The sequence below is a fragment of the Ptychodera flava genome, chromosome 16 (assembly GCF_041260155.1).
Source record: "Ptychodera flava strain L36383 chromosome 16, AS_Pfla_20210202, whole genome shotgun sequence".
NCBI lineage: Eukaryota > Metazoa > Hemichordata > Enteropneusta > Ptychoderidae > Ptychodera > Ptychodera flava.
In genome coordinates, this window is record NC_091943.1 from 18,399,783 (window position 1) to 18,423,140 (window position 23,358).

The 23,358-nt window shown below is 38.7% G+C and overlaps 1 protein-coding gene and 1 long non-coding RNA gene across 2 annotated transcripts in view; both read left to right on the top strand.

Moving 5' to 3' along the window:
- LOC139115011 (3-oxoacyl-[acyl-carrier-protein] reductase FabG-like) overlaps nucleotides 1-23,358 on the top strand; it is a 38,506-nt gene that overhangs the window by 6,393 nt on the left and 8,755 nt on the right. Inside the window, exon 3 of the mRNA XM_070676920.1 lies at nucleotides 612-736. Coding sequence (XP_070533021.1) covers nucleotides 612-736 — 125 coding nt within the window. The remainder of the gene's footprint in view (nucleotides 1-611; nucleotides 737-23,358) is intronic.
- Nucleotides 17,131-21,977, top strand: LOC139114191 (uncharacterized). The gene is made up of 2 exons (XR_011547818.1): nucleotides 17,131-17,243; nucleotides 20,457-21,977. It is a non-coding gene; the product is annotated as an uncharacterized lncRNA (long non-coding RNA).

Genomic DNA, 23,358 nt, shown 5'->3' on the forward strand with positions numbered 1-23,358 from the left:
TCAAGAATAAAAACAAGATATAATCCTCAGAAAAGTTTTACTTGAGAAACATCATCTGAAATCGTAGACAGTAGAAGTGAGATTTAACGATATAAAATGTCCGCAATAACTGCACATTTGGTAACCCTATATATTAGAAACTTAAATTTTTGATTTTCATGGATACAAGACCTTGAAAATTTCATTTCCTCGTTAAGCTTCAAGTAAGCAGTAGATCATATAATTTTGACTGCCATTGCAATAAACTAGTTTGTACAGTAAGTGTAAATTCCTGCCTAGCGGTAGGTGTCCAACCAACTGCAGCACGGTCTATGCAATCAGTCAACGTTCAGAAATACATGTAGCCATGTCGCTCATACTTACTGCATATTTCTCTACACGTGTAGTTCTGCACTGTAGTATCATTCGGTTTTATTCTAATCGTTTTATCATTTTTCAGAATATCTTGACTTGACGTATCAGTTCAGAATTACATAGCAAGGACAAGAGCGAGTTTTTGAATACGAAATACAAACATGATATCTGCCAGCCTGCCAGCCTGCCTTCTTTCCTTTTCAGTATGTTTTACGTTTGTTCATGTACTTCGTGTCATGGTGGCTTTTTACTTACAGACAATATAAAACTCCAGTCCGATACATTGCCGCTGATCTGAATGAAATCACAAGCATCGAAAACTTACGGGATGAGATCAAGAATGCTCATTCACAGGGAATAGATATTCTCGTCAATAATGCAGGTAAGCTGTTTTTAAAGTACAATTTGAAGTCGTTGTGGTAACGCCCATGCAGCAACACGAACAACTCATATCAGTCACCTATCGTAACCTTTGACATGTTAAACACGAGCGTGTCCTCTTACATATGAATAATTGGTCAGTTGAGACATTTATTACATGCCTCGAGGTGACTACATATCAGTGCATTGATTTGAATGGGAACATCCGGGATGTTAGTGGGCCGTTGAACGATGTACTGACCGGTTTCCATGGTTACCCGGGCCAGTGAAGCCTTTCGATGTTTTAGACGTCAAAGTAGTGGCTTAACGCTGGATGAAAAATATCTATGCGCGCACTGATATTTGGACTTTCGTTAAAATCTGTTTGATGCTGTCGATAATGGTAAAATTGTTTGAAAATGCCCTGCATGTAATTTAATGTTATATAGCATTAACTGTGAAGAGGCAGGAGAACCCCCACAGCCCTGTGACATTCAAACACATGGTACACAGTTGTAAAAAGTCCTGTAACAGCCCTGTGGAGTGACAGACCCTGTACTAGTTTGTGAAAACTTTGTCTGTTGTTGTGTTTTGACAAACATTGTAGTGACATAGCTGTGATCCACAGGTATGTGCCACTGATGCGCATATTCCTGTGGAATGGCAGTGAATAATGGGCTGTTACAGGGATTTACTTTGCATCTCAGTACTAGGATCTCTCATATCATTCACTGTCACAGCGTTATTTACCACAACCCAGTACCAGCCTTAACACACATCACTGTACCAGCCTATTTTACAAAGTCAAGCAACACATCAACACACATCACTGTACCAGTCCTATTTTTCACAGTTATGTGACACCTGAACACACATCACTGCACCAGCTCTGCGTGTCAGGGCTGTGTGTTACCGGCGTTATATGGCTTCCCACCGGTAACACAGGAGGAACCACGTTAGGACCCCCTAGCACAGTAAATTTATGCAATGGTAGGCCCACTGTGCACTGTCGCTGCCCCGGGTGTACTGCGTGTACGAAACTACTTTTATCGATTCAGTTTGAAAATAAACCATGTTAACCAAGATTTCTTACTTCTTACAACTTTGTTTGCTCGACTGTGTGTTTTTACAGCCCCAAATCTATATACTTTGGAGGGGTGCATATATTTTGTGTTTGTTTGTTTTCTTGTAATCTCGAACTCCCCAACTTCCCCTATATGAAACACAAAAGTATGGTCGCCAAATCACGGTCCTTCCACAAGGGGAGGGACTGTGGCCAAATTCATACGGAACAGTGCACATTAGCTTGCACAAATGTCGGGAATTAGGCACAAGGTCAGTGTCAATATCATGTCAGGCACATTCACCTGGGTTAAGTCCAGTGACCAATGCGTATGTTTGGGGATGATTAGTCCGTGAAAGCATGGAAGCAGCGTGATTGTTCATTCAACTGACCAGGGGCGCGGGGCAGGACAGTGGAAGCAAAGAAGACTAGTGTAGCTGCAATATTTGTAGTCCATAGGGGTTGTTTTACCGTCAAATCAAAAATGCACCTTACAGGCTATAATTATTGCTGATAGGAAGACCAATGAATCATGCCAAGTAGCTGATAATGAGGTGAGCATCATACAATCATCATTAATGGCTTCATGCAACGATGATAAATACAATTTGTTATATAGTAAGATGCAATGACCTACTGTTGTAGTGTTTTATAAAAGAATCTCAATCAAAAACATCAAAACAGCGAATTTATTCTATTGCAACAACCGTCTTAAATACATCATAAAAATGGATGACGATGGTGTATATTTACAACGGTAAGGGAGCCGTCATTATTTACGGCCTGGAGGGGTCAGAAGAATTGCTTTAGGAACTCCAAAATTTCGAGTAACCCCCCCCCGCCAAACATGACGTGTTTGAGTACCTCCCCCTCTCTGCTACAGAAATTTTGAGTGACCCCTCCCCCCAAAAAATGGGAAAGTTAAATATCTATACAGTAAAATGGATTGCTGCTGCTGCCACAAGCCCTGTACAGAACCTGATTAAACCCTTTGGTACAGGTCTGTGTCAGAAAGAGGTTCCATTGCTGTGATAGGATGTACAGGTCTGTATCCAGTGCTCTGATCATATGCAGTGTTCTTTGTAGGATTTTTTTTACAGGAGAAGATGCTGTGTGAAAGCACCACAAGTGACTGCGCAAGTGGTGACAGGGGGAGGTCAGGAGGGGGTGTCCCCCTCCTGTCGTTGGAGCTTTTGAAAAATAGAGATTAAAATGGTGTTATTTGGTGGCACGTGGGGAGTATTTTCAGATTTTTTTCTTATAGATAACTCAAAGGAACAGAAATCTGAGACAGTATTCCAAAACTTATATTCCAGTTCACTGATTTCAATGAAGATTACATTTTTTGAAAAAGAAAAAAAAGCGACAGACATACATTTATTCACATTTATTATTTATTATTATTTTCCTGCAATAAAAGATGGGTTTGTTGTCAAGGCATTCCACTGGTTTTAAACTTCATAGAATCAGAATTAGCTTGCTTTACACATTTTCCCCTATCGGTAGCCTATACAATGTAGAATATAGAAAGAAGACGTTTCTCATGAATGATCAGGCAAGTATATCAATCTTTAATCAGGCAGTACTGAAAAATGTACTCAGTACTAGCCTCTAACATAAGCCTTGCCACGTCAAATAGCTGATCATTCTCGTCTGAAGATCACAATAACGTGAAACACAAAGTGTAATGAGTATACAGACAATAATGTGTGTGTGTACATATACCGGGTATGAACATATATATCTCAAGCATACATATTGCTGTTCTTTACCACCACTAAACTATCAGTGGTTCAGGATGGTCCTACTTAAATTTGTAAATCTCAAATGTCCCATGGACATGGTAATGTATTACCTTGAATGAAAATGATTATTGGACCAGTTTAATGTCATATCACTATTATTGTTGTATTAATTCACAACTTCACTAAATGCTTCAGTACATATCAACAAAATTGAGTAGCCCCCCTTGTAGCTTTCGATTTTTTGAGTGAACCCCCCCTCTCAGATTCCTCCGACTCCCCCGGCCAAAACTTATGACGGCTCCCTAATTCAATACGCGGGCCGGCCGCACTCACTGGGCCGAGTACAATGTTCTGCCTAGAGGTTGTGAGAGACTATCGCCAGTGAGTGAAGTAACATTCTAAACGCGAGTCACAATCATACTCTTTATCTTAACAATTGCATAAAATATACATTTCAGAGATAATTTGATGAGACTGACAACATAAGAAATGAGACGGCGTTGTGCAGAACGTACGAATATGAGTTTCCCGATGAAGAACGATTGCAAATTCTCCCAACTTAGGTGATCACGTGATCGTGTTCGGGGCTCCAGCTGGTCAGATTGTAGTGCAGACAGACTCTGAGACTGGTCGACCGAGCCGTACACAAATCTCAGGTAAGTAGAGACTTTTCAAAAAGTTTTCAAAATATTTCGTTTTTCGATTATTTACATATATAAATATGACTGTCATGCAAGCTGATAAAAAGAAAATCGCATTGCATACGAGAAATGTGAAACGCTCATTCCGCAAGTTTTGTTGGAACGACCGGATTAATTTTTGCACAGTCCCTCTACGATAGAGGGACTGTGATTTTTGGCACACAGTCCATGTAGCCGACAATGAGATGCAAATGATATGCGGTTAAGGTCTCCTCGACTAACTTTCAGCTGGTTGCTCACTTTCTACTATTTTTATAGTATTTTATACAAAGGCACAGACTTATTCTACCTGCAACCTAAAACTGATAGTTATCATTCTTTACTATTTTTCATAGTTTTCGGTAGCCTGTATCAGACACTTCGTGTTCGTGTCGGCTACATGGACGATCTGATTTGTGAGTCAGAATTTCTGATCAAACTTGATATTTTTGTTTTTGAAAAAGTAAGGTTAGCTAGGTATACCTAGAATAGTAAATTTGATGTCAGTTTGATCTAATGCTATTTGATTTTGATTATGCTATCGATACCTTTGTCATCGGGCCACGGTAATAAGGCCCAGCAGTCTGAACGGAGGGTACCAAATTTGCATATTTTATCGTGTTCGAGAGCCTCGTTTTCGCCACCTCGCTGAGTGCGGAAGTGTGTGTGGGAGAGAGACCGGCGTACGATCTCAAAAACGAGGCCGTGAACTCAAACAGAAACTTATCCTTCTTTTAAATATGCAGATTTTCATTGACAATAAACCATTAATTAAGATTTTTCAAAGTATTTGACCAGAGAGTGCAATATCTTTTTACGATGGCACAATTTCCGTGCCAAGGCGGACGATCGAACGACGTATTGGAATCCAACTTTTGCCGAAAAACCTAACTTTTAAGGGTCTTGTAGAGCTTGAGCCAAACTGAAACTTTCAGAAAATGTTCCTTATAGTATCGATAGTAAGTGGTCCAAATTTCAGGGCCGTACGATATATTGCATGTATTTGCGGCATGATTAAGTGACGCCGTGTAGAGACCACCGTGTAGAGACCGCCCGCCGCTGTGATATCGCACTGGCATTGTGCGAAGTGAATTGAGGCGCGGGCGTCCACGCTGCCGAATATGGCAAACGGACAACGCAAGTATAACTGTTTTACGCTGTTGTTCACGGGTTTCCCATCACGTGTACAGAAATAAGACACCCTACACTCAGTGTGACAGTTGTCAGATATGACATGCTATTCGTTGTACTCACTTCGCTCTGTATTAATCGCGTTTTACAAGTCATAGTACTGGATATTAAGACAGGTGATGCTGCTGTCCCGTTTTGGTTAGTTTTTTTTCTGGTACAAGCTATTTTGGGCGCTACAAACTTGGCGAAATTAGCCACACCGTGCACCGTACGATACAAGGCGTCGAAAGCAACACACAGAGACAGTCCATGTCCGATATGTAAGCGTCATACACGTCGAAATATAGTTGCGTCGTCCATGGATTAACGTTTAACTAATTTATCACGAAATATTTATATACAGTTTTCTAAACACTGAAAATTGGGGTTTGCAGTTAGCCCCTACAATAATAATCCAAATACGACGTCCGATTACTAGTGCGATAGCAGTCCGATTAAGTACTACGCACTCAACATCGGGTCAAAAATTTGATAACTTTTACCCTCTAAATACCACTTCCGTCGTGTTAACAGTTTGAGGATAAACACTATAAAGTTTTGAAAGGTATGATAATAAGATTTTGTAACAGTTGTGCTTGTCATTTATGAAACGGCTTAAGGCAAAATTCACCATCCTGTCCGAAAACTATATCACACTGAGCTGAGTGTAGCACTTTGTTTAGAACGCTTACACAAGCCATGCACAAGCACAACACATACACACACACGTACTCAGTACGTCCGAAGTGAAGGCCGCCATGATGGAAACGCCGATTCACGGGTCAAGTTTAAATGTCTGTAAGTTTGTATCCAGACCTTGAGCCAAACTGAAATTACGTCTGAACATTTCTAAAACCACGAAAGATCGATTGCAGGTCTTCTTTTGGGCGTAAATATCATTGCATGTATTTGCGGCATCGCTAAACTTGGGCCTTCAGTCGATCCCAAAAAACCAATCATACCGTTAAAATGACAGTTTCACAGCATAGAAATCCTAAAAAAATTACATGCGAATACTTTCCAACTGTATCATTCAATATCACCATAAAGTAGATACGATTGACCAACGATGACGGTAAAATTCAGTGATGAAAATTTCCTTGAAAAATTACTAACGGTCAATCTCCGACTAGAGGGCGCTGTCTGAATTCAAACGTAATTCCCATTAATGTATGCTAATTAGGTACCCTCCGTTCAGGCTGCAGCGTGTGTGTTTTATTTCCACACAAGAAATGGTCAACTATTTATCTACGATAACCGACTCTGCGTGAAATAGTCGTATATAGCGACGTCAATGCATGCAATCAGAAAGCTGGACGGAAGCGTTCCGTCATTTATGGAGCATTGAAAGAGCAAACGCTGCCCTAGTATCGTGTCTACGGTTAAACCATAGACCCTAAGGTTGAACTAATCATGGATGTACAAAAATAGAACAGATCTGGCCAGGACCGTCATCTGGCCCGTATGGACCCTGTAGCAAGGGTCTATGGACCATAGTATGTTTATAGTGAGAAGAGGGGAACATCTCCGGGCGATAGGTCTTTCATTTAAACTTCCGGGTTAGAGATAACACTAACGAAATGTATACATGTGATAGCCTGAACCTGGCCCATGCTATGTTTATGTTATTGACATGGTGAAGGGCAAGAAACAAACTGTTGATTTGTTATATCACAGGGGACCCACAAGTCTAGTACTAGTTGTTGTTGTTTCCATTGTTGTTGATGCTTGTTGTTGACCGATAAAATTCAACGAACATAACTATAGTATAGTGTTGGTGTTGTTTCAAACGTAATGTTGATGTCCTAAGAGTATTGTAAGAATCACTACAACGGCACTATCATTATTTGACCCGTTGCAACTCTCTCCAAATGTTAACTCCCTACTTTTGGAGAGAGTTGTATTGTTCAGTTCAGTTCAGTTTAGATGAGGGAGTCTGACAGTTGGTTTCAGCAGTTTATAATTGTGTCCACGTGTAGTACTTGATAACAGTTGAAGTGATACATTGCTTGAGTCGTATCCATTTAAGATCTTGAAAACTTGCAACATGTCTCCCCTGGTTCTTCTCTGCTCCAGTGTAGTAAGACCAAAGTGCTGTAATCTTTCTTGATATGATAGTTTACGCAGTTCTGGAACTAATTTTGTGGCCCGGCGTTGAACTTTCTCTAGTACTAGTACCAGTAGGGTAATATCCTCTTGTAACCACGGTTACCATGCTTGCACACCATATTCCAATCTTGGTCTCACCAGTTGCTTGTACAAACGTTTAATTATATATATGTCTTTTGATTTGTGGGTAATTGTTCTTTTAATGATGCCCAACATGTTATTTGCTGTTATTGCTGCCTGGATACACTGTGATGAAGGTTTGAGGCTGGAATGCACTGTTACACCAAGATCTTTTTCCTCCTTTGTATGCTGCAGTGGTATTTGATGTGCAGTTTACTTAGGGTGACTTCAGTCAGATTTGTTCAAATTGTGGTGAAATTTGCATATTCGTATTTTTAAGGCAATTTTTGTCATTATAGGTAAAAAAATCTTTCAAAATCTTCTTCTTCAAAACTATCAGTCAGATAGCTTTGATATTTGGTATACAGGTTTCTATAGATGAACTAAATGATATTTATTGAAATAATGATGAAATCTGCAATTTTGAATTTTTGGAGCAATTTTTCCCAATTTTGGGTCAAAAAATGTGTTTCTCAAAAGGTACTGGTCTAACAGCTTGGAAATTTGGTATACAGGTTTCTAAAGATGTACTAAATTTGATCTTTTGAAATTATGATGAAATCTGCAATTTTTATTTTTGGGGGCAATTGTTGCCATTTTTGGTCAGAAAATTTTATTCTTAAAAAACTACTCATCAGATAGCTTTGGTTGACATGTTCTTAGGGATGATCCGATGTGATATATTCAAAGTATGATGAAATCTTCAATTGTGTATTTTTGCAGCTTATTTTAGCCACTATTTTCTGGCCACTGCATTGAGCTATCAAAGATTTCCACCTTCTTCATCAACATGTGTCAAAAATAGTTATTCTCTACATATACATAAAAACAGCAGAGCTATATCGGCCACTAGGTCGCTTGTTAGTCCCCACGGACACCGTCCGGGGGGACTTATAGGTTTGGTCATGTCCGTGCGTGCGTCCGTGCGTGCGTGCGTCCGTCCGTCCGTGCGTCCGTCCGTTCACGCAGATATCTCAGAGATGCAAGGAGCGATTTCATTCAAACTTGGTACAAGGATTACTTCATATGTCATACAGATGCACGTCGATTTGTTTTGTGATATGATCCAATATGGCCGCCAGGCGGCCATTTTATTACGATATTTTCATGTACAGAGCCATAACTCAGACATGTTTCAACCGATTTTATTCAAAGTTGGTACAAGGACATTGACCAGTGTCATAGATATGTATGTCGATTTGTTTTGTGATACGATCCAATATGGCCGCCAGGCGGCCATTTTATTACGATTTTTTCATGTACAGAGCCATAACTCAGACATGTTTCAACCAATTTTATTCAAAGTTGGTACAAGGACACTGACCAATGTCATAGATATGCAAGTGTATTTGTTTTGTGATACGATCCAATATGGCCGCCTGGCGGCCATTTTATTACAATTTTTTCATGTACAGAGCCATAACTCAGACATGTTTCAACCAATTTATTCAACGTTGGTACAAGGACATTGACCAATGTCATAGATATGCAAGTGTATTTGTTTTGTGATACGATCCAATATGGCCGCCTGGCGGCCATTTTATTATAATTTTTTCATGTACAGAGCCATAACTCAGACATGTTTCAACCAATTTTATTCAAAGTTGGTACAAGGACATTGACCAATGTCATAGATATGCAAGTGTATTTGTTTTGTGATACGATCCAATATGGCCGCCTGGCGGCCATTTTATTACGATTTTTTCATGTACAGAGCCATACCTCTGACATGTTTCAACCGATTTTATTCAAAGTTGGTACAAGGACATTGACCAATGTCATAGATATGCATGTCAATTTGTTTTGTGATACAATCCAATATGGCCGCCAGGCGGCCATTTTATTACAATTTTTTCATGTACAGAGCCATAACTCAGACATGTTTCAACCAATTTATTCAAAGTTGGTACAAGGACATTGACCAATGTCATAGATATGCATGTCGATTTGTTTTGTGATACGATCCAATATGGCCGCCTGGCGGCCATTTTATTACAATTTTTTCATGTATAGAGCCAAAACTCAGGCATATCTCAACCGATTTTATTCCAAGTTGGTACAAGGACATTGACCTATGTCATACATATGTACGTCTATTTGGTTTGTGATACGATCCAATATGGCCGCTAGGCAGCCATTTTATTACGATGTTTTCATGTACAGAGCCGTAATACTCAGACATGTATCAAGCGAATTTATTCAAAGTTGGTACAAGGAGATTGACTACTGTCATACATATGCATGTCAATTTGTTATGTGATACGATCCAATATGGCTGCCGTGCGGCCATTTTGTTACGATTTTTTCATGTACAGAGCCATAATACTCAGGCATATCTCAAACGATTTTATTCAAAGTTGGTACAAGGACATTAACCTATGTCATACATATGTAGGTCTTTTTTGTATGTAGGTCATTCTTGGCCATTGAGCGCTATCTGTATCAAAGTATTTTTATCACAGACCTAATTAATGAAGAGGACTCTATCCTCTCTGAGGACATGTAATCAAAGTACCCATTAACAAGTGGGGACTGTGTCATCAACGATGACTTGTTTATATTAGAAAAAAGATGTGCAACTTGATCCAAATATTGCATTTTTGACTGCAGAATGCAAAATCATTAGGATTTTATTCAAACACCATGTACCGTACAAACTGTTTGTTTCGTGTAGCCTACAAGGTTTTTAGTCCCCACGGACACCGTCCGGGGGGACTTATAGGTTTGGTCATGTCCGTGCGTGCGTGCGTGCGTCTGTGCGTGCGTGCGTCCGTGCGTCCGTCCGTTCACGCAGATATCTCAGAGATGCCTCCAGCGATTTCATTCAAACTTTGCACAAGGATAGAACCCTACCCCATACAGATGCACGTCGATTTGTTTCACAATGCGATCAAATTTGGCCGTGTTAGAGGACTTTTTAGTTTTCACCTCCATAGACTCCCATGTATAAGGCATTCTCCATAGACTCCCATGTATAAGGCAGTCCATAGACTCCCATGTATAAGGCAGTCCATAGACTCCCATGTATAAGGCAGTCCATAGACTCCCATGTACAAGGCAGTCCATAGACTCCCATGTATAAGGCCAAGAAAAATAAAAATTTAGTTTCTCGTCGTATTCATATTGCAAAAAGGATGCAGTGACACAGTTTTTAGTCCCCACGGATGAAGTCCAGGGGGCTTATAGATTGGGTCATGTCTATCCGTGAGTCCATCCGTTCACGCAGATATCTCGGATATTTTGACAAAATGTCACGTGACCTTGGTGACCTTTGACCTCAAACATATATATATGTCCATAACTCGGTAACCACAAGTGCTACACCCTTCATATATGGTATGATGGGACAGCTTGTGACGCCACATATTGTACCAGGGCTCGACATAAGCGCTAGCCCACTAGCCCGATGCTAGTAAATTTTCAAGAGGACTAGTAAAAATGTCTTCGGAGGTAGTCCTGCGGACTAGTGCAATTTTCAAGTTCCGTAGCTGTCCAGGAAAGTTTATCGCTACAAAACTAATGGGACGCCGGGCCACTCATTCGATAAGAATGAACCACGCCTCGATCATTTTATATAAAAATAAACTAACTTTTACCCAAACAAATTGGACAGTGAAACAGTGAAGCAAACTTTATTGATCACCAACTTAAAATGAAACAGTTTACCTGCTACGGAGAATCAAATTGTACTGTACATGCCAGTAACATGGCCCCGGGAAACATGGCTCAATGCAACGCTGAGCATCAAACGGAATTGTCTGCACGTCGTGTATTTTGGTTTGCTTGAAGCTCATCACTTCGCCTAAAAACATGAGCAACCCCACAATTTCGTTCAAACACTGTATCCTTGCCTTTCAAAGAAGATTTTTCTCAAGATTTCTTCAGGGGCATTCCCAAACAACACCTCCAATAGTTCGTAGCCAGCTTGACCCTGCTTTAGAATGCCTCCACATGCTGACCTCCATATATAGTCAAGACCCCCTAGCTTGATTGAAGCTGATCTTAAAAGAGCCATCTAGCTTGCCAAAACAGTGCTATGGCAAGTTGCTACTGCTTGTACAGGTGAGGGAATTCCTCACAGATAATAACTTGGTGCTAGCAACTTATTGTTTTGCCATTTTAGTGGAAAAGTGTAAATTATTGGGGCAATAACAGTGAAGTGAACCTTAAAACAGTAGTGAAAAAACAACGTATGAAATGGGTGTATCAGACTGTCGTATCCAATCACTTCTGGGAGTCATTGGTTATTTTTGTGCTAATCACATTGTGTTACCAGTAACTGGCAAAAACTCATAAAAGACACAAGCACATGAAATGGTAAAATGCAACATTTTTACTATTAAAAACAAAATTTTTCACAAACCATTATTACAAATGAGAGGTCCTCCCCACAAGCTGGTCAATTGTAAAATGTGATATATGTCAAAAATATGAAGGCACTCCACTGGAACATTTGTGAATGGCTGTATGAATTTCAGTTCTGGAGAAACAAATCTGTCCCCACCATGAACAAACATGTTCTTTGCAAATTAATGGCGCACTACCTGAGCTATGAAGGATTTTCCAACAAATTCATCCCTACCTCTGATTTTATTCTTGATGGCAATAGGCTATTTTCATGACCTCTCCTCCTACACAGGACATTTCATTCAGGTTATTTTTGTGGTTTATATATGATTCAAAGTTAACATTTTGCAGTAAGCAAATGTGCTAGTCTTGCATGAAAGTTAGCTATTGGGTTTAAAAACCTTTGCGACAAAAAATATGAGAATAGTCATATACACCTCTTTACAACATGAGAGCAACATTTGGCTTTGCTTGAACAGGACTAGTAGATTTCATTTAGGACTACTAAAAATGAGCTGCTACTAGTCCTTCGGGCTAGTGGATGATTTGACCTTACGTCGAGCCCTGTGTACCTCATTAGTTATGCACATATCTAATTTTGAGCGAGCCAATAGAGCTTGAGGTCTGATTTTTGGTATATAGGGATAACTTAGCAATACCATTTTTTTTTTCAAAATGTCACGAGACCTCGGTGACCTTTGACCTCAAATATACATATTTGTCCATAACTCAGTAACCACAAGTGCTACACCCTTCATGTATGGTATGATTGCACAGCTTATGACACCACAGGGTTCTCAAAAATTTTTGAAGTAGGCGGAAAATTCAGTAAAGTAGGCGGTTAGCTTCTGTGCGCAACCAGAATCCCTGGGCGGGCGGGGGAGACAGTTCTGAGCAATTTCATGCATTCTTATACAGTGTATAAAAGGCTATTCCAACATACACACAGGGGGAGGGTTTCCTGTGTGCAGGAAATTTTTAAAATTTGAAGGCATTTTGGAGTAATTTCATGCATTATTGTACTGTACGGAAAGACCATTTCAGCATGAGAGTGTTAAGGATTATTTTTAAATTTGAAGACATTTCTGAGCAATTTCATGCATTCTTATACAAGTGTATAAAAGGCTATTTCAACATACACAAAGGGGTAGAGGGTTTCAGGGACGGGGTCCATGTCCCTGTGTGTGGGCAAGAAATTTTTAAATTTTGAAGACATTTTGGAGTAATTTTATGCATTCTTGTACAGTATGTAAGACCATTTCAGCATACAGAATAATCATTATCATTGCCAATTACAACATGTTTTCAAGGATAAAGTTTAAAAAAGTGAGAAAAATTAAGTTGATATCACTCGGGCCTGTCAACTGCATTCAGTTGACATGGATAATAGCAAAATTTCACCAGACTGTTGTGTAGAATTATGTTTAGCTCATGACTTGAACAAACATTTTGAAATACATCATAGAATAGGGGTTTTCACAACCCAGAAAACGATCCGCTAGAATCCTGACCAGCCTGGCTGCACAAAGTGTTTTACTGATTTAAATAAACTTGATTGAAGATACAGTAAAATCAAAGAGTTTATTCAATTCAATGAATTATAGGAACACAATTTTCAGTGATTTTAATTCACTGTACTAATTTCACAATAAAACGAATCCGCGAGCTGATTATTGATTTTTTGCTGATGTTGAATATAATTGAAAATGAAAGCTAAATTTCAGTCTTCATGTTTGATAAAACCTCAAACTAATGACACTGAACGCCAGCCTGTACAAAGCACCGGTAGTCAATTGTAACACAGTACACACAACGCGATATCGGTCGACCTGAAATTTGACACTGTGATCGACGTAGCGTTTCAAAAGTACGAAAAGTGAGACCAAGTAATTTTTTGTTTATTTAGATTTGATCTAAACCTCCCAAACAGACAAAGTCAGAAAATCAAAGTTTTCGAGCGTCGACTTTCTCTTCCGCGATGCACACAACCACGGCCCCTCCACGAAACGCGATGTCGATCGACTTGAGTTGACATCGTGATCGACCATGGATAGATTGACGTGGCGTTTCGAAAGTATGAAAAATGAGACTAGTAACTTGTGGTCGCTTTAGATTTGATCAAAAACCTACCAAACCCATCAGACTAGGCCCTACTCTTACGCAGAAAACCAAAGCTCTCGAGCGTCGACTTTCTCTTCCGGGTTTGAGTGAAACAAAAGTCGGCTTCATTCGGAAATGGTCGGCTATTCGCGGGCATAACGTAATTGTATGTTAGTCCAATTTTCGGCTATACCCGATGTGAACGTCGGAATAATTCGGGCTGTGATCGGGCGAGCGAGGTTGACCTCGAGAGCGATTCCCAGTCACGGTGTACAGTACAACACGTTCGCTGATTGCGGTACTACAGTGATAGCAACAAGTTCACCGCGTAAATTGCTAGACTACATATAGCCACATCGGCACTTCTGAAATATTATCTGCGGCTTGCAAGACCACCAAAAAATCTAATTATTGTTATCAAAACCAGAATTTCCGGGCCAGAGAGCGAAACAGTGTTGAAAAGTAGCCGGCCAAAATACGAAAGTAGCCGGTCAATTTGGCCGGCATCCGGCTAAAAATGAACACGCTGCACCACATATTGTACCTCATTAGTTATGCACATATCTAATTTTGAGCAAGCCAATTGAGCTTGAGGTCTGATTTTTGGTATATAGGGATAACTTAGCAATACCATTTTTTTTTTCAAAATGTCACGAGACCTCGGTGACCTTTGACCTCAAATATACATATTTGTCCATAACTCAGTAACCACAAGTGCTACACCCTTCATGTATGGTATGATTGCACAGCTTATGACACCACATATTGTACCTCATCAATTATGCGCATATCTAATTTTGAGCAAGCCAATAGAGCTAGAGGTCTGATTTTTGGTATTTAGAGATAACTTAGCACTACAATTTTTTTGACAAAATGTCATGTGACCTCGCTGACCTTTGACCTCAAATATACATATTTGTCCATAACTCAGTAACCACAAGTGCTACACCCTTCATATATGGTATGATGGGACACCTTATGACGCCACATATTGTACCTCATTAATTATGTGCATATCTAATTTTGAGCGAGTCAATAGAGCTAGAGGTCTGATTTTTGGTATATAGGGATAACTTAGCAATACAATTATTTTGACAAAATGTCACATGACCTCGATGACCGTTGACCTCAAATATACATGTTTGTCCATAACTCAGTAACCACAAGTGGTACACCCTTCATATATGGTATGATGGGAGACCTTATGATGTTTCATACTGTACCTCATTAGTCCCCACGGACACCGTCCGGGGGGACTTATAGGTTTGGTCATGTCCGTGCGTCCGTGGGTGCGTCCGTCCGTTCACGCAGATATCTCAGAGATGCAAGGAGCGATTTTATTCAAACTTGGTACAAGGATTACTTCATATGTCATACAGATGCACGTCCATTTGTTTTGTGATACGATCCAATATGGCCGCCAGGCTGCCATTTTATTACGATATTTTCATGTACAGAGCCATAACTCAGACATGTTTCAACCAATTTTATTCAAAGTTGGTACAAGGACACTGACCAATGTCATAGATATGCACTTCGATTTGTTTTGTGATACGATCCAATATGGCCGCCAGGCGGCCATTTTATTACAATTTTTTCATGTATAGAGCCAAAACTCAGGCATATCTCAACCGATTTCATTCCAAGTTGGTACAAGGACATTGACCTATGTCATACATATGTACTTCTATTTGTTTTGTGATACGATCCAATATGGCCGCTAGGCAGCCATTTTATTACGATGTTTTCATGTACAGAGCCATAATACTCAGACATGTATCAAGCGAATTTATTCAAAGTTGGTACAAGGAGATTGACTACTGTCATACATATGCATGTCAATTTGTTATGTGATACGATCCAATATGGCTGCCGTACGGCCATTTTGTTACGATTTTTTCATGTACAGAGCCATAATACTCAGGCATATCTCAACCAATTTTATTCAAAGTTGGTACAAGGACATTAACCTATGTCATACATATGTAGGTCTTTCTTGTATGTAGGTCATTCTTGGCCATTGAGCGCTATCTGTATCAAAGTATTTTATCACAGACCTAATTAATGAAGAGGACTCTATCCTCTCTGAGGACATGTAATCAAAGTACCCATTAACAAGTGGGGACTGTGTCATCAACGATGACTTGTTCAGAAATATTCTAATCATCAGGAAATTTGTTGAAATTCAATAATGTTCTGGACCACAGGTATAAAAAGAACACCGCAACTATCATATACATATCTGATTTGAATAGAAAAGGTTAACAGCGTGAAAGATAAAACTCCACAAAAAATCCATGTGAAGCAGTAAATGAATATTTTTGACATGTTTTCATGCTTCATGAACCCATGAATATCAATCAATATCAATATCAATCAAATGCTGCTTCAACAAAGTACTAGACATTTCAGCTGTAGTATATCAGCAAAACTGACAGCCTTTCTCAACGGAATAAGCAGATCACAGGACCCACTTCCACAACAGTGGGATTCAAAATGACGTGTTCAACTCTATAGTTACTGTGAATTATCGTGTGTAAAACAATAATATATGTTATTCTTAATGTATGTCTCCACTTATGCAGCTGCAACGAATCATGATCAACAGACTGGATGTGCAGATGTATTACAGGGTAATATGGATGATGATGATGATGATGATGATGATGATGGTGATGACGATGACGATGACCAAGATGAATCTAGTGATGATGAAAGCAACATTAATCATGATATTGCTTTTTATCCATTTAAAAGTTCAACAGAGATGGAATTGGCTCTACTTGTCTATGGTCCACATCCAGTGGTAAGTGTATTTTATAATTTCATTAATGAAAAAATCTTGTCAAAGTAATATCTGTACATTTTCATACATTTATTGGGGCTTTAATCTTATTACATATGGATTTCTTGTTCATTTTTGTTTGCATTGATTAATTATTTGATGTGTGAATGTTACATAACATTTATTTGGTAAAATTTCAGAGCCTTAATCAGCCTTAATTTAAAACATATCACAAAGTTTATACCTTCATATTGTTCCAGATGTGAACAGTTCATGGGGGTTGTAAGATCAAGATACACATACAGTAACTACAAAAATCTATCCTTGGATTTAACAATGTCATTCAGCAAACTGCAATTATTGGAGTTCATCATGTGAGGTGGTATTTGGAAAGAAGGCCAACTGATCCGGTAGGTTTTAACATCCTCTAATACATTCATGTTAAAAGGATACAGTTGTCAGAATTGCGCTCAAAGGTGGTATGGGACCCATATGACCAATGTATCCACTGTATCCGATGGTGATTGATGAAAGTTAACATGACTGTCATAATCTACATCATATAATTTAAATGTTGCAGCTATGATAATGAGATGCATCTAGATATAGTGCACGAAATACATTGTTTGTAAACTAGAAATTCCCAAGGCGCAGTTCTGATGACTGTTTCCCTTTCAGGCGTCATAAGCAGTTGTCTAAAACATAAAAGTCATATTACAAACATTGAAACCATGGAGTATGTATATGGTAGTAAAAGCTATACTTTAAGCCAAGGAACAGTCTGTCTGTCTGTGTGTGTATGTATGTATGTATGTATGTATGTATGTATGTATGTATGTATGTATTTATATAAAATATGGTTGTATATGTATGGATGTATGTATACATGTATATATATGCATATGTATGCCTATTTGTATATATGTATATGCATGTATGTGTCTGTATGTCTATGTCTGTATGTGTATATTCAAAATATATGCATGTATGTTTGTATGTGTATGCCAGACCTTATGTTTTGAGGCGAGCGATCGCTCCGCTCGCTTACCACTCGCGCAAATCAAATTCCGCGAGAGTGATGAGCCGCTCTGGCCACGGCTGGGGCCCAAGTTTTTGAGACCAAAGGCACACGTTGTATCCAAAATGTAACATCTCTAATCTCCTCCGACCGACGTGCAAAGCACAGTGTAGCAAATTAAATAATACTTTCAATATTCAGTTCACTTCACTTCAGTATGAATTATGTTCTCGGCAAGCAGATTCTAGCAATGGAATGGATCGATTTAGGTGTAACAATGTGATACATCTCATGATAGCGTATCGGCGGCGGGCCTAACACTTCAATATAGCACCACTACGGTTCGGAGTTTACATGTACACAAATGTACAAAGTGCAGCCCTTCATTCTCATATTTTCATACCAACTCCGGTTTTTGGCTGCCACATTCTTTTGAAGTGTTCAAAACACAAATGGTTATCCTGCGGCAGCAAGATTTCATTGGAAAAATATGCATGACAAACGATGATCATATTGCTTACGCTATTGAGATCGAACGTTGAGGAAATGTCTACAACATGATGAATGGCACTACACGTCACAACTCGCGGAAACAAATGCATAATCTCTGATTAAACAGTTTAGCCTGAGCGACTGCTAGGTCTCTAGGTCCTTTGAAAGCTTAAGATAATTAAATGATAATTAAATTGACTCTAAAAAGTTGGACAGATACCTGATATTTCTGAAAAAAGATTGTGAAATGATCCTGAGTTCATTCTACCGTAAAACTTTGAAAGACGTAAATTTTTGCAACATTTTGGTATACAGCATAGGAGTTCTGTGTGACTGTCGTAAAGTGGTACCTGTTGAAACATTTGGCTGCCCTCGGCCCTCTTCGCCTTCCAGTGTACACACCGCGGATCATGTACCTCGACGTGGCTGTTATGATGAATTCGTTTTGTTTTGTGAAATGCAAACTTGTGATTACTTTGATATATCGCGGTAACAATTGGCCAAGTTAAGTCTGGTTGAAGACCAACGAGCATGCAGGATGTTACAGCGGGCCGCAAACGTAAACAAATGAAACATAACTTGACTGTGGACTGCTGGTAGCACGATTCAGTGTAAAATCTAGTTCTGTACGCGTTCTTGGCGTAGTTCAAACTATGGAGGTAAAAAACTACCTCCATGTTCAAAACCAAACATGTTTGATGACAGCACTGTTGTCTTGGTAGGTTTTTGTCTTAATGCCAATATACCAGTATCTAATGTGCATACCATTTAGTATTTTTAAAGGCTTGTATGAAAAAAATCATGAAAAAGTTACATGTCCTTTTAAAAAGTATAACTTCATCTATTTGTCCATGAATGTAACAGAGGCCTAGTTTCTGCATAATTTATGGTTCGAAAAATGTTGAAAGTTGGCCAATATGCTATGAACATTTGGGTGAGAGAACACTTCTTATCCTGTTCCATCTATCAAAATACATAACCCTATTTTCTTCCTTCTCTATTACATGACAATAAGAAAGACAGCTAGTGCATATTGTTTTCGTAACAAATTTTATTCATGCACTCTCCATACTGTTTTCAGGGGACCTGTTCAATCACTCTCCTAATGTCAGCAGTGCCATATTCAAATCACAAGAGATGACACAATTTTTTTCACTCGCCTGACTATTTTCATGGGAGCTGCTTAGTCACTTGCCTACCACTCGCCTGGATAGTTTTGGGAGAGTGAATTTTAGCTCTCCTGCCATTTTCAAAAAATAAGCCCTGGTGTATGCATGTATGCCTATATTTATTTGTATGTATGTCAGTATTTATTTATGTCTGTGTATATGTCTATCTGTATGTATGTTGTGTATATGTCTTTATGTCTGTCTGAATGTATATAAGCATATATGCATGTATGTCTGGAGGTATATATGTATGTATGTATGTACATCTTTATGTGAGTATGTTTGTTATAGAAATAACAGGTGAAGCGCTGACCATTAACGTTTATTTATGGGCAAGGAAAAGAGGAAAGCCAAAAATTAATGGGTAAGGCTTGCCGCGCCCATAAATAAACGTTAATAGTCAGGGTGGAGTATGTTATTTCCATCATACTATCAACGAACCCAAGAAAACCGTCAAAATTTGCAAAAATTTCCAAAGCGCATGAAAACTAGGCCTCAGAACTGAGCAATACGCGACACAGTGTCTCATGTGCTCTGGAAAAATTTGGCAAATCCGGAGATGTTTTCTGAAAAAAAAATATCTGAACTTGGCCCACAAGTGCTCCATTTTATTTTGTGACTGATTATGATTTACGTTTGAGCTGTAAAGTTACAGTACTTTGAGTTGTTTATCTTATTATTCATATTCACGGGCATGTAAACAAACCATTACTGTGTATTTGTGGTCAGTCACCTGGTTCTGCTCGACCAATCAAAATGCAACGGGCATGGCATGGTAGTGCAACTTTTTCTGTAAAATCCAGATTATTTTCTACTACATAGAAAATCACAACTAAATTATGATGTAAGGTGTTCTGTGAAAGGACTTTGCGAGTAACTTGCCCATATTCCCAACCTTGGTAATATTTTGCACTTACATGTTAGTTTTTGGTTTATTTTAATAGGTTGCATATGGATTCTTAAGAAGATGTGTGAATGTTCAAGAGCAAGCCTACATTGGTTTTCAGAAATTTATAGATATATCCAAGTACTGCTCATACATTGCAAAGTGTTAAGATTAATTGATGATATCGAGTTTGCAAGTGCTGAGAGTATTGTGGGTCACTCATGTATTCAGCATATCTGCGAAAGAACTACATGGTAGAGTTGTCACATCATGTTGCAGAGTTCAAAATAATGTAATCCGGACAAAAATATTTCAACACAATAGACACTATCCTTTCTATAGAGTAAACAAATATTTTATTGCAAATTGTTAAAACTATAACTCTAACGTAGTTTACATTAAACTTATATTCCAGTAAAGACGGCAACTGTTCTGTATGAGATTTTCTGACAGAAAGATAAAAAGTATGTGGTACAGTGTCATTCAGTGGAAATTATTTCAAATGGTAATTCAGAGACATTCATTTTGTGGTCATTTGTGTCTTCGCTGTTAGCGACATGGAGCACTTATCAAATAGGCTGATTGTCCAGTGTCATCCAGCATCATCATTGTGATCCATCTGTCATCCATCAAATTCTTCTCTGAGTCTAAAACCACTTGTTTGATTGCTTTGAAATTTGATGTGCAGTACACTTTGGTAGCATCAGTTAGGTTTGTTCAAATGTTGATGAAATTTGCACAATCATATTTTTTGAGTATTTAATGCTGTTTTCAGTCAAAAAGTCTTCTTTGAAACCACCTGTTCGATTAATTTGAAATTTGATATGGCGTTTACTGGGGTGACCTCAGAATTAGTAAAGTTGTACTGAAATTCGCATATTTGTATTTTTAAGGCAATTTTTGTCATTTTTGGTAAAAAATCTTTCAAAAATCTTCTTCAAAACTTAACGTCTGATATCTGGGATATAAGTGGTTGGGATGATCTATTTCAGATTTGTTCAAATTTTACAAAAACATGCAAATTTTTGTCATTTTTGATCAAAAATTTATTTCATCAAAAGCTTATGTCTGCCAGCTTTGATATTTGGTATACAGGTTCATAGGGATGATCAAAATGTGATACATTCAAATTATGATGAAATATGGAATTATAATTGTGGGGCAAATTTTTGCAATTTTTGGTGAAAAAAATTTTGTTTCTCAAAAAACTACTGACCTGATAGCTTTCATTGACATGTTCTTAGGATGATGTTCAATTGCGTATTTTTGTAGTTATTTTTGCCATTTTTTGTCAGCCCATCATGAACTTAGCTACAAAAGATTTCAGTCTTCTGTATCAACAGGTGTCATAAGTAGTTATTTGCCACATTGGACATTAGGTTGCTTGTTCATAACATTATACAATGTGCATTTGTCACCATTGCTACAAATTCAAGATGAATGAATAATGTTCTTTGTTGACACCAGTTATCTGGCTTACGTCCCACCTGACCTATCATTGTTAGTTTTAGATATTGCACTATGTTAAAAGCTTGAAAATAGTGTGAAATAAATCATTAATTTCTGACATTAAGATGTATCATTTTTGTATGTTTCATTGCTGTAGCACATTTGTATGAAAGAGTTGTTGTGTGGAGATGTATAAACACTCTCATAGTGTACAGAATTGTTAATAAGATGCAAAATACAGGGCAATAAGAATGCCTGAAATGATGATACACAGTGTTGGTACACATGTGTGGCCAATAGGACTGTACAAGGCCTGTACGCAACCCTGCAACACATGTGTGTAAAGTAATGTAACAGGGGTGTATACACCTCTGTGGCAGGCTTCTTAGCAGAGCTACTGGGACATGGCTGTAAAAGGAAACCATAGTTAAGGGATATAATTTGTAGTCTAATCACAGTAGTGTTTCACACATCCCTGTGACACAACTATAAAAAAATTGACTCTGCTACAGGGTTGCGTGCTACATTCATGCACAAGGACCGCATAAAAATATACTCTGTTACATGGATGTAAATCACAGCTATGCTACAGGGTTGTGCTCATCTACAATGTACTAGGATGCTAGCACAACCCTGTAGCATAGCTATGCACATCCTAGTGCATGGTTGTGCCAGGTCTCTTGTGTATAATTCAGTCTTGCAAACGTCGGCAAGTGCTGGAAGGAAAATTCACAATGTACTGAAAATATAATACATCGAGGGCTGTCAGTAAAGCTGCTCACAGCAAAATGTGTTCTTGACATGTTTCTCGTTAGGCGAGAAATCTCAAAACAAATTGTGACACGCAACAACCTGGCAGTTCCATGCTTTCTCTAAGCGCCAGTGGGCAAATTTGAAAGTCCGAAGGGCCGGAAGCAGAAGGACCAGGTAGTTTGCGGGCAGAATTTAGACCATGGATCTATTTTTGTACACCCAAGTTTAGACCAACCGCAAACGGTTATCGGTAACTGTTTTCAAACATTGACACAAACACGGCACACTGAATGAAAACATTTCTTCCGACGTTGTTATAAATAAAAATGCGAGCATGGACGGAAAGGCGCAGTAGAACACAAAAAATAGAATGTTGCAAGGTAAAAGCATGAAATATTATTAATACAGTTCCAGACATGAACAATAACGCCTGGAAGTTACCAAATCATCTTAGCGTGTACCAGATCGACGAATTTATGCACGTTACTGGCCCAGTAACATCTTTGGCCTGTGAGGACGTAGAGCATGCACCTATTTGTACCAAAAAGTATCCAGAAATGAAAGTACAACCAATCAATAAATTTCTCATCATCTTCCATGAAGTGGATACAAATGAAACCAAGCAGTATGGAATATAAGTTCATGGAAAATTGGAAGATATATTATATTGAAGATAAGCACAGATATTCCCATGCAAGCATGTTAGACTCCAACAACTGGAAGATTCTGACAACTGTTAACATAATTAGTTACCGAGA